This window comes from Syzygium oleosum, unplaced genomic scaffold (assembly GCF_021117445.2).
Source record: "Syzygium oleosum isolate NSW1041296 unplaced genomic scaffold, Sole_v2.1 Sole_v2.23, whole genome shotgun sequence".
Lineage (NCBI taxonomy): Eukaryota > Viridiplantae > Streptophyta > Magnoliopsida > Myrtales > Myrtaceae > Syzygium > Syzygium oleosum.
Genome location: NW_026607507.1, coordinates 188,946 through 201,271, shown reverse-complemented (window position 1 = coordinate 201,271; position 12,326 = coordinate 188,946). Strand labels below are relative to the sequence as shown.

The following is a 12,326-nucleotide window of genomic DNA, read 5'->3' as shown; positions in this document are numbered from 1 at the left end:
GAGTCCTCTGCAGCAAACCCTAATCACCGAGGCTCTCCCCAATTCACTCTCGCCAATTCCTCACTCAGTTTACGCAACCTCGCTCAACGCCTTTCCCTCTCGTGGCCTCACGCCTCGCTCGACGCCGACGACCAGCCGAGGCCGAGCGCTCCTCTCACCCGGCGGTACTTGATCTCCGCCGCCTCCCTGCCCTCCTCGTAGCACGCGCTGGCCGCCAAGGTACAGCGGCTCAAGGAAGATGTCCAGGTTTTTCGAAATGCTCCCATGTCTCGCATCCGTTTTCTGGTCTGATTGAGTGTGGGGGAGATTGAGTTGGTTTCATTGGAACCGGTCCGGTCCACGGGCCCAGGACTAGCCGGTCCGGTCCTCGGTCCTAGAAACTGGGAATCGGTTTTCCCGGTCCGGTTCCCGGTTCTTGGGTGGGACCGGACCGGACCGGGAACCGCTCACCCCTAGTCAGAAGACGCCATTTCCGAGCCATTATAATCCCAAAGCGAAGAAAACGACTGTGGGCACACCTAGGCACGCGCCACTCGCAGGGAACTTCCTGATAAATTAATGGTAGAAGTCTTCTCTGGACTGACTTAGTGCTCACTTGACATAAACCATTCACACTGCCTCTTGGAAGCTGCCATGGCTGTTTCCATCTGTGAAACTTCTATGTTAATCTCGTTATAAAGCAACACTTGACATAAAACCATTCGCAGCGATCTCTCGCAACACACATTTTTTTGTTAATCTCGTTATAAAGCAACTCGGGGTTGGTTTCTAGAGAGAAGGGTAAAGAAAGGAAAATGGTGATCAAAATTCGCCACCTTCAATCCCGCCCAAGATCCCGATGATTTCAACCCGGCTTTTCCACCTACTCCATCATCATCACCCTCAACAACACTCTGGGCCCGTTTGGTTCGACTTTGAAGGAATGTCTTTTGGGGAATGCAAATACCTTTGAGCCAACGAAATTTTTCGAAATGCAAATAGTGTTTGGTAAGTGTATTTGAAAGCAATTTTGGCCTAAATACCGTTTGGTAAAAAATATATTTTGTAAAGGATTTTCCTAATATTTAAAAAAAAAAAAAGTTTCCGGTGGAGCTCAACCACCGGCCACCACCGCCGACCAGATCTGGTCACCGGCCAACCGCCGACGGCCAGATCTAGTTGCCGGCCACCGCCACCTGACCTCAAGCAAGGCAGCCTAAGGTCGCATGACCTCAAGCGTCGCCTGGGTCATGCAACCCAAGCGACACCTGAGGTCCGACGACCACCACTTGGGGGTTGCGTGACCCCTAGGCGGCGATCGCCTAGGGGTCGCGCGACCCCAAGCGGTGGTCGCCGACAGCCGGACCTGCTGTCTAGGGAAGATGAATAGTGTGTGATGCACAGTGCAAGTTGCATTCCGAAAATGCAACTTCCCAAGGCACCTCCAACCTTGTATTGGCCAAAAGTCCCTTGGAAAGCATTGGAAATGCAATTGCATCTCCCCAAAGTGAGTAAAAAAAGTTGCCAAACATCATTTGCATTTGGCCAAAGGACTTTAGAGCCCAAATGAGTATTCCAAATGCTGAACCAAACGGGGCCTCTGTCAACCATGCAAATACACCTACACGTTCACCAAAACCATCGTCGGCTTACTTGTTGCTGCCGGTGCTTCTCTTGTCTTGAAAGCCCCAGCTTTTGAATTTGATGGTCATGACATTCAAGACCGATCCACAGAGATGCCACTTCATAGTATCAAGTTCGATGTCGGTCCAGAATTTCACCAAAGGCAGCTTAAAGAGTTTACCCTGGTGGAGTTATATAAGGCTACCCAAAATTTTAGCCACATAAACATTATAGGCAGAGGTGGATTTGGCAAAGTCTACACGGGTCAGTTAGCTGACTGCTCTCTAGTGGCAATCAAAAGAATGAAAGAAGAACGAAGTCAAGGTGCACTCTTACAGTTCAAAACAGAAGAAATCATTGGTGGCATCATACCCTCACATCACAATCTGCTTCCTGCGCTCGGATTTTGCAGAAACTCAAAACCCACGGAGCTCTTGCTCGTCTACCCATTCCTGATCAATATAAGTCTGGAAAAATGCTTGAGAAAGCGAAACGATAATCAACCCCCGCTGGACTGGCCTACCCGCATAAAAATAGCTGTGGGAGCTGCGAGAGGGCTGTCCCATCTGCATGATCTGAAGATAGCGCACCTAGACATCAAAGCTGCAAACATTATGTTGGATGAGGAATTTGAGCCTCACATTGGAGACTTTGGGTTGGCTAAGGTCATAGATGGCTATCACGGTGGATATTGTGTGGATTGCATCGAGGGGGGACCCATACTTCCGAGGAACGAATCCAAAGCAGGATCCGACAGTGGATATTGTGATGTCACAACAGCGGTAAGTGGCACAGTAGGACATATTGCGCCAGAGTATCTTAGTACCAGGAAATGCTCGGTGAAGACGGATGTCTTTGCTTTTGGGATAATGCTTCTGGAACTCGTCACCGGACAAAGAGCTTTCGATCCTGGAAGGCTTGCCATGATGTTACTCGATTGGGTAAACGGATTTCTGGAAGAGCGTTGGTGGGATATTCCAGTCGATCCCGATCTGCAAGGTGCATATGACGAGGAGGAGATAGAGAAAGTGATCCAGCTGGCTCTTTTGTGCACACAATTTGTCCCGAGAAAACGACCATCCATGGCACAAGTAGTCCGAATTGTTGAAGGCCATAGCATCAAGGAGAGATGGGAGGAGTATCAAACATGGGAGCCGAATTGGCATTTAGTGACATACAATGACTGGATTTTGGCGGACTCCACTTCACATCTCAGAGCTGAAGAATTATCTGGACCTAGATAATATATTTGTTGAAGTAACAACCTAGCCCATTCTAAATAATGTAGGCTCCCGAAATGAGTGTTATGAGTGGTGAGAGTGGATGTTAACTTTTATCTCTTAATAAGGTATTTCAATCGATGCGAAATTTGAGATTTCATAATTAATACGTACCTGAGCTAAAAATCACCTCGTGACGAAATAAATGTCATCGCTTATAATGAGATATTATCACCAACAAGGACATAATCTACCTGCTTGAGTCACGAGACCACCAAATTTCATTGTTTTTCAGTATATTTGTTCCTACTTTATGAAAACCTCGCCATGGTGAGGATGCTTTACAATACTTATTTTCTTCCTTAGTCAACGATGTCACGGCCTAAATCCCCGTAAGGAAAAGGCGGTGACACAGTCGTCCATCAAGAAAAGGCCAAGAGTAACCGTACCTAACGAAAGCCCCAACAAAAGCTGATCACAATGTCTAGGGTACAGAATCCACGCAAGTGTATGCCCCCAACCTGCTATCTCCTCTTGACCAAAAAAAAAAAAAACCTGCTATCTCCATAAAATAAAAAAATAAAACAACTATACCGAAAACATGTACATCTTAGCCGATAACTAATACCAGGAGAAAACGGCCGAAAATCCCCATGTTGAAGCACTCCTCCTTTTGACCCAAAAAAAAAAAAAAAACCCTCCTCCTAAGCATCATCGGGTAAGGAACATGAAATGTTAAAAAAAAGGAGTGAACAAACCACGACTCAATAAATGATACTTATCTTATTATGGGATTGAACATCAATTATGCACATTTTATGAACGTCACTTTCGCTAGAAAAAAACATTTAACAAAGGTTATAGAAACAATAAATCCAAATATGTCTTGACAACATAGCATTTCCTAAGGGATGTCAATGGCCAAGTCCATTGACTAATTTCTTGCCCAATGTCAAAAAATATGGCCACGTTTATCCTCGTGGCAAGGCTCACAACCAATTTTCCCCTGGATATAAGTTACCGCCTATTATTAGCCAGTGACTCGAGCCACACAAGACATTAGTATGTATACCAAATAAACACTATCCAACTCGGCGTTCCATGTAGCAATATGGGCACAAAATCTAACAATACCACTTTCAATCAACCATATGAACCATCAAAATTACTTTATAATTAGAGTTCACAAGCCAAATCATATAACACTTTCACAAAGCATTTTAAATTTTCATTCCATCTTCAAATCCAGCAATGAAAAGGTAGTCAATGTCCAACCCGGGTTTCATAAAACAAATGCACCAAGCACTACTGCTTTCTTTTCAAATACCATGTCATGCCATGCTTATCTTATATGATAACACATACTAAGTTTTCAAGCCATGACGTTTTGAAATTCATAGGAAATAAAAGTACCACTCACCTACAACCAAAAGCCAAATCAGAAGCCACGCTGTTCGGAAAGCTTCATTGTCCTATCAAAGAGGCATCAATCGAATGTCATGCTTACGCGCCAACAAACAAACTTGACTTACACTCTACTAAGAGACTCTTTTTTTTTTGTCAAAACGTCCACCTTATTGTATGATATTTATTAAAAAGGAAAAGTGATATTTAGAGTATGTTTATCGCATAAAGCTGGATTAGGCATTTACTACCCTTTTGGTTGTTTGAAATAAAATAATAAAGCATCTCTTGTAATAGTTTTTTTTTTTGGTAAAGCATCTCTTGTAATAGTTTTTTTTTTTGGTAAGGTAAGATCTCTTGTAATAGTTTGTGTGTTGATAATTTGAGAAATGGCTAGAGAAATGTTACATGAATTGTATTTTGCTTGATGGAATGAATTATGAAAGGTTATATGTATAGGTGTGTAAACCTAATCTACGAAATGGATTCTGAATTTGTTTATGATTGGAGTGTGAGTTAGGGGTCTTATGCTCACTGGTGTTATGATCTAAGCCCATTGAGAGGTTGTGAGTACGCATATTGTTCTTAGGACGTCCTTTTTGGGTCGAGCCGCTAACTGATATAGGTGGAGTCCTATGCCAAGAGGAATCTTAGTAGGCCTTGTCACGGGGTATTAAGTGTGGTCATAATTCGATATTGAGCACTAGATTGATCAATGACTAGACCATTGATGTTGCTTTGATATTATTGCTTATTTGGATGTTCTTGATGTATATGAACTTGTGCGAAATAACGTGAAAACATCTTTGGACTTTCATTGGTTCTCAAACGGGTTCGCTTTGTTTTGAAATGTTTATAAGTGTGCATAGCAGATGTGCGATCTGCTTAGAATAAATTTGTAAGACTCACTAAATGGTGGTTTGCTCATGTCATTCATTTCAATTTTTTTTCATCTGCATCTACCGACAAGTAGGATGGGAGCAAATTTCGACGAGGGCTTTTGGAGTTTGATTTTGGTATAGTTTGAGATAGTTGTATAAATGAAGTACAGTTACCTTTGTCAAGTTTAGTTTGATAAGTCGCTGGAGATATATGGTATAGTTCGTTATTTTGAGTTTTCTGGTTAGCTGGTGAGATGTATGTGTCCATTTTGATGGACCGCTATATTCTGTAAACGAGTACTGATCGGATGAAATTGTTGGAGCAAGTTCAGTGGTATAACGAAAAGGACATCGGGAGATCAAGAAACCATTTTAGTCCGTCGCAAATATATCGTCTCCAACACGAGGGCCACCAATTTGATCTTCTTGATGCTCATCTCCTACGGGTTGCCGTGCCTGCAGGACTGAGAATACAACAGAGAATCATATGGGGCAAAATTGTTGACCTCTTGCCTCTCATCTCCTGAGAAATACTAAAGTGCAATGCAAATAATAGAGAAAAGAAATGGGAATACCATAAAAAATGGTTCATTCTGTTTATCATATATTGACGTGGAACTTGCAATGGATCTTTTCTTTTTTGTCCCTTGGACTGGTTGAGGACCTGAAAGACCATGGATTTAGCACACTGAACCGTCCAGTACCGGCATTAAATCATCGGGCTAATGACCAGGTCCGAGGATGTTTGACCTCTTTCTACCCAAGCTAAGAAGGATGATTCTCCATCTGCAGCAATTGTCCAGAGGAAGATGAGAGAAGGAAAATGCGAAGCAACCGGGAGGGGCCTCTTAGGAATTTGCTTTGTGAGGTTGGCTGCTGAATCAGCCTTTCTTGGTCCAGAAAAGCCATTGTTTGACACCATGTATAACACAGGTGCTGAAATGATAGCTCTTGGGATCTCTTTTTCCCTAATCGTTAGCTTTTTGTTGACCGGAAGTGTCACACCCCACACCCCGAAACCTACAAGGATGGGGGATGACACAACCGTTCTTCCACCCGAAAGATGCAGCCTCAAACTTCAACAAGAAATCCAACTCTCAAAGTCCCCACGACGTCGCTCTCGTTCTATTGGCTACTAACCAAGAAACCTGAAAAGATTTGGGAAAAAGAGAGGTGAGCAATCACAGCTTAATAAGTAGTGCGAATCTCTTCTAAGCAGATCGAGCAGCCACTATGCATATATACAAAGCAATACTATAGAACTTCATAAGCCAAACTCAAGATATAAAATACATATCGAATCACATAAGAGTTGTTTCATTTCAACAAGACTTTATACAATTTAGAAAATACCCATTTAAATCATCATAAACATCAATGGTCAAGTTCATTGATCAATCTCTATTAAAAACCACGTCAATGGTACATTCCATCGACCAATCTCAAGTTACACATCAACAGTCTATTCACACGTCGATGATCCATTCCATCGACTAATCTATTGTTCAATATCAAACTATGATCACGACATAAAACCTTCTGACAAGACTACCAAGATTCCTCCTTGACAAGGTCTCCACCTACAACCGGTGCCCCTCAATAGGCTCACAGCGATATTGGGCACAAAACTCACGTCCTCCAATACTAGAAATCCAAACTAGAAATCAATAACATAAACCAAACAATTAACTTTTCACAATATAGCTCATTCGCCATTTCTCAAACCATTTCTCAAATCATTTATAAACCAATTTCACAAATTGATATGTATAACATTTTGCAACATTTTTCATAAAACGTTTCTCAAATCCTCTTAAAACTCATTCCATAAACCAATTCGTAACATAATACATATATATCCATTCGCAATATTTTTCTTAAAACCATTCTCAAATGACCAAGGAGTAGTAAATGCCGATCTAGGCTTTTCTGCAATAGCAATGCTATTTTAAGTTCAATATATATTTCCAGGCGTGGGTTTTATAAAACCAAAGAAGAGATAGTATCACTCACCTGGAATCCCAAAAATCAAACAACCACGCTCACTCGAAACGACGATCTCGTAATCCTAACAATTAAATGAGAATCGACGTCTAAACCAAGTAAAATACTACAATAACTACGAAATGGCTAAACGGTGCTTAAATGCTAACAAGACAGCTCAAAGGCACCCGCAAATCGCTCATCCAAAGCAATTATCCAAACCGTCCGCAACAAGGAGTTTGAGCGCGAAACTTGGTTGCACCAAAAATCTTTCCATCAAACCCCGTTCCAAACAAACTTATAGCCATAAGAAAGTCCATTCAAAGAACTACAAAATTCTCAGCTTGGCCGACCCAAACTCGGGCCAAAAAGCAACGAAAATCGGCATGGAAAGCTGCTAGTCGTGCACCGTTTACCACGCACGCTCAACTTCAAAATTTCGTTTCGAGTAAACCGTAAGTCCAAATCGAGTTCCGTAAGATCCCACGACCTCACAATACTCTAAACTACCATATCTATATATATACGCCATTGAAAACTCAAAAATCAGATTACGCAATTTGAATTTCACCAAACTCCGAAATTTGAGCTCTAACCCGAAAAATACTTCGATTGGAAGAACGAGGGGCGCGAATACTTACCGTGCATTGTGATACGAAGTCAATTCGGCTTGGCAAGGTCCCACGGCAAAAACCCTTCTCTTTCTCTTTACCTTTCCCTTTCCCTTTCCCTTTCTTCCTCTTCTTTCTCTTTCTTTTTCCCCTTTTCTTTCCCTTTTCTCTCTTCTTCTTTTCTCTCCCGTGGGTGTCTCGGCCCACTGTCTTTAAAAGCTGAAGGCTACCACTTTTGCTTCTTATTTTTTCTTTTTCTTTTTCTTTTTCTTTTTGTGGGTCCCACCATTTTCTTTTCGACTTGGTCAAAAATCTCAAATATTACGGGAAGCAGGGCCTTTGTGCTTGGAAAAAGTGGCTATACCGTGTGCGAAAACCGCGTTGCGTGCCTAGGGCCAAATTTGAGTGGGACTAATTCTATAATTAATCCTATGCCCGTTTACTCGCCCTGTGCATTGTTTCTTTTCAAGGATAGTGAGATCAGTCCCCCAGCTTCAAGACTGCTTCTTTGATGCTTCTTGGAAGCCATTGAAGCTCAATTTCCATGAATGGACCCCAGAAATGAAAAAGACTTGTCTATATAGATCTCAACAGCAAGATGGGGTCATCAACACCCACGGAGCGGTAACACGACAATTTTCTGTCCTTGAAAGAGACAATTCTTTGTGTGTGTGAGAGTGATTAGTCTAATGACGAAAGTTAATCGTAGAATTGGGCCCAATCAAACAGGGTGCACGAGACAGATTTTCCCACTCGGTATGGCAAGTGTCCCAATCCCCCTCGCCCCTCGGCGTATTCGGAAGAGCATAGCCCACTCCTGATTTTGCTTCCCGCCAAAACCGCCAAATTTTCCATGACTAATATACTGGGCTCAATTCATATCCGTTAGAATAATTAAATATTAAATCACGCATTCATCTAACAGCTTAAGTTTTTAGAACAATCGGCAGTGGTCCCATAAAATCTCACAATATCATCCTCATCACTATTGATATTATGGGGGGTTGGGCGACTGCTAATAATTTAATGATAAAAGTGTTCTCAACACTGCCTCTTGGAAGCGGCCATGGCAGTTTCCTCTGCTAATACTTCCGAGTTGGTTCTTAAAGCTTCTATGTAAGTGGTAGCTTCCTCTGCAGTTTCCTCTGTTAAACTTCTGAGTTGGTTCTTAAAACTTTGTCTATAACAGCTCTCACCCACAAGAGGAAGGGGCACAGCCATCTCTCACAACACACATTCATTTGTTAAGCTCGCGATAGAGCAACTCGGTTTTGATCTTTAGAGAGAAGGGAAAACGGAGGATAATGGTGTTCAGATTTGCCACCTTCGATCCGGCCCAAGATCCCGATGATTTCAACCCGGCTTTTCCACCTACTCCGTCATCGTCGCCCTCAGTAACACTCTGTCAGCCGTGCGAATACACTCGCACTTTCACCAAAACCATTGTCAGGCGACTTGTTGCTGCCGGTGCTTCTCTTGTCTTAACAGCCCCAGCCCTTGAATTGCGTGATGATGAGATTCGAGACCGATACGCAGAGACGCCATTTCATAGTATCAATTTCGATGTCCGTCCAGAATTTCACCGAAGACAACTTAAAGAGTTTACTTTGAAGGAGTTGAAGGTGGCTACCCGAAATTTTAGCGACGAAAAACTTATAGGCAGAGGTGGATTTGGCGGTGTCTATGAGGGTCAGTTAGCTGATGGCTCTCTGGTGGCAATCAAAAGATACAGAACAGGCAGCGCTCAAGGTATAATAGAGTTCGAAAGAGAAGTAATGGTTGGTAGCATCATACCCCTACGGCACAATCTGCTTCCCTTGCTCGGATTTTGCAGATCCTCAGAATGCAGGGACTTATTGCTTGTGTCCCCCTTGATGGTCAATAAAAGTGTGGACTGCTGCTTGAGCAAGCGGCGCGAGACACGACCCCCGCTGGACTGGCTTACCCGCAGAAAGATAGCCGTGGGAGCTGCGAGAGGGCTGTCCCGTCTGCACGATCTGAGCATTGTGCACCTAGATATCAAACCTTCAAACATTCTGTTGGATGAGGAATTTGAGCCTCACATTGGAGACTTTGGGTTGGTCAAGCTAACCGATCGCAGGCGTGGTGAATGGTCGGTGGATGGCATCGAGGAGGCACCTGTACTTCCGAGGAATGAATCCGAAGCAGGATCCCACGGTGAAGATTCCTATTTCACGGATAGGATATGTGGCACATATGGATATATGGCGCCAGAATATGCGATGGAGGGGAAATACTCGGTGAAGACCGACGTCTTTGCATTTGGAATAACGCTTCTGGAACTCGTGACCGGACAAAGAGCTACTCGCGTAAATGGCCGGTCTGTGATGTTAGGCGATTGGGTAAAACGGCTTCTGGTAGAGGGTAGTTGGGAAATCGTAGTCGATTTCAATCTGCAGGGTGAGTATGACCACGAGGAAATAGAGAAAGTGATCAAGCTGGCTCTTTTGTGCACACATCCAGTCCCAAGAGTACGACCGCACGTGGCACAAGTAATCAAAATACTTGAAGGCCATAGCATCGAGGAGGCATGGGAGGAGTATCATCACTCGAAGGAGTATCTGATTCCGTTGATGCAACTTCCAACCCTTTACCAGACTGGGGATGTCTCCTCGTCGCTGCTCAGTCCCGAAGAATTATCCGGACCCAGATAATCTATTTTTGATGCAATGATACGAACCATGTACATGGCTCAGGCTTTTAAAAAGAATCCTCGAGTGTTTGATATGTCACAGGAGAGGTGTACTATGCTGAAGACCACCCGCCACTAGAGAAACGTCGTCGCTTATGTTATAAAATTGCTTCAGTACTGCACGTGTTCTTTGAATACGTTTCTTTTTCTTTAGTTTGTTTCAGTTAATAAAATCATGTTATCCTAGTCTTTAGGAAGTAGTTAGATATGTTGTTGGGATTTTCATTCACGATTCTCTCACTTTCAGTTTGTTTTAACTTTAAATTTAAGATTGAGAAATCAAATAGTCGTAGTTTTCCTTGTTGGCTGCATAACCGTATACTTCTTTTCTTCTTCAGCACTCCAATCCTCTGTTTTTTTCATCTTTAAAAACTCACAAATTGGTATCAGAGCACTCTTCTTGAGGGATCTGTGTGTGAGTTTGACACGGCATGGAAGCCGAAGCCAGTTTCTCATCAATTGCTCCGCCGGTGTTCGACGGAGACAACTACCAGATTTGGGCAGTACGCATGGAGACATACTTGGATGTCTTGGATCTTTGGGAAGCAGTGGAAGAAGACTATGAAATTCCTACTCTTCCAAACAATCCTACCATGGCACAGATCAAAGCACAAAAGGAGAAGAAGGCGAAGAAATCAAAGGCAAAGGCCTACTTGTTTGCTGCAGTCTCATCCACCATCTTCACTCGTATCATGTTCTGAAGTCAGCAAATGAGATATGGGATTATCTCAAGACCGAATACGAAGGAGACGAAAGGATCCGAAGGATGCAAGTGCTGAATCTGGTACATGACTTTGAGTTGCAGAAGATGAAGCAGACCGAATCCATTAAAGAGTATTCTGACAGGTTGCTTAACATTGCAAGCCGAGTCAGACTACTCTACTCTTCTCTACCAGAATCAAGAATTGTTGAAAAAATCCTTGTAACGATGCCTGAAAAATTTGATGCCATGATTACATCCTTAGAAAACACTAAGGCTATGTCAAAAATCACTCTGGCAGAACTGTTGAATGCTTTACAAGCGCATGAGCAAAGAAGAGCTATGAGGCAGGAAGGTGAAATTGAAGGAGCCTTACCTGCAAAACATCATGAAGCTGACAAAAACAAGAAGAAAAAGCAGAAAAGCCAAGAGGGAAATTCGGTCTTCCCTGCTTCGAGTAGCAACAAAAGCAGAAATGGAAATTTCAAGGGTAAATACCCTCCTTGCCATCACTATGGGAAGAAAGGTCACCCTCCATTCAAATGTTGGGGGAGACCTGACGCCAAATGTTCCAAATGCAATTAGCTCGGACACAAGGCAGTGATATGCAGGAATAAAAATCAGGTGCAGGAAGCAGATGCTCAAGTTGCAGACCAAGAAGAGGAGGATCAATTGTTTGTAGCCACTTGCTTCTCAAGCAGAGAATCAAATGTGAGTTGGCTGATAGATAGTGGTTGTACAAACCACATGACTCACGATCGAAGTCTTTTCAAAGAGTTGAAGCCCACGGCAATCACAAAGGTCAGTATAGGGAATGGTAACCATATTCCGGTGAAGGGAAAGGAAACCATTGTCATCTCAACAAATTCAGGTACGAAGTCAATTTCAGATGTTCTCTTTATACCTGATATTGACCAAAATTTGTTGAGTGTTGGTCAGCTCATTGAACAAGGATTCAAGGTGTTTTTGAAGATAAACTTTGCCTCATACAAGATGCAAATGGAAAGGAAATCGTCGAAGCAAAAATGAGATGCAAGAGCTTCTCATTTGAACCAACCAAGGAGGAGCAAGCTACTTATTCCATGGAGGAGAATGTGACTGAGACTTGGCACAAGAGACTAGGCCATTGTCACCTTTCAAGAATGTTGTTGATGAAGAAAAAGGAGTTGTCAAATGGTTTACCAGTCTTTGCAGACCATTTATTGAATTGTC

The 12,326-nt window shown here is 42.9% G+C and overlaps 3 protein-coding genes across 3 annotated transcripts; all 3 read left to right on the top strand.

Moving 5' to 3' along the window:
- Window positions 1-807: 807 nt before the first annotated feature.
- On the top strand, window positions 808-2,846 carry LOC115667825 (somatic embryogenesis receptor kinase 1-like; the record flags this gene model as incomplete). The annotated part of the gene is made up of 2 exons (XM_056302404.1): window positions 808-890; window positions 1,577-2,846. Coding segments are annotated over 2 exons (1,353 nt in total), but the record flags the coding sequence as incomplete, so codon positions are not given.
- Window positions 2,847-8,769: 5,923 nt separating this feature from the next.
- Window positions 8,770-10,376, top strand: LOC115661430 (BRASSINOSTEROID INSENSITIVE 1-associated receptor kinase 1-like). Its single transcript, XM_030583705.2, has one exon. The coding sequence runs from the start codon at window positions 9,006-9,008 to the stop codon at window positions 10,374-10,376; it is 1,371 nt and encodes a 456-aa protein (XP_030439565.1). The 5' UTR covers window positions 8,770-9,005.
- An 804-nt stretch (window positions 10,377-11,180) lies between these two features.
- Window positions 11,181-12,143, top strand: LOC115661431 (uncharacterized). Its single transcript, XM_030583706.2, has 2 exons — window positions 11,181-11,604; window positions 11,716-12,143. Exons 1-2 carry the CDS (start codon window positions 11,181-11,183, stop codon window positions 12,141-12,143), a joined length of 852 nt encoding a protein of 283 aa, XP_030439566.1.
- The last annotated feature ends 183 nt before the right edge of the window (window positions 12,144-12,326 follow it).

Excerpts from the sequence above, each read along its gene's own strand:
- LOC115661430 (XM_030583705.2), top strand. The coding sequence starts at position 9,006 with ATGGTGTTCAGATTTGCCACCTTCGATCCGGCCCAAGATCCCGATGAT.
- LOC115661431 (XM_030583706.2), top strand. The coding sequence starts at position 11,181 with ATGCAAGTGCTGAATCTGGTACATGACTTTGAGTTGCAGAAGATGAAG. Across the intron at positions 11,605-11,715 it reads CAGAAATGGAAATTTCAAGG|TGATATGCAGGAATAAAAAT; the intron begins GTAAATACCCTC and ends GACACAAGGCAG.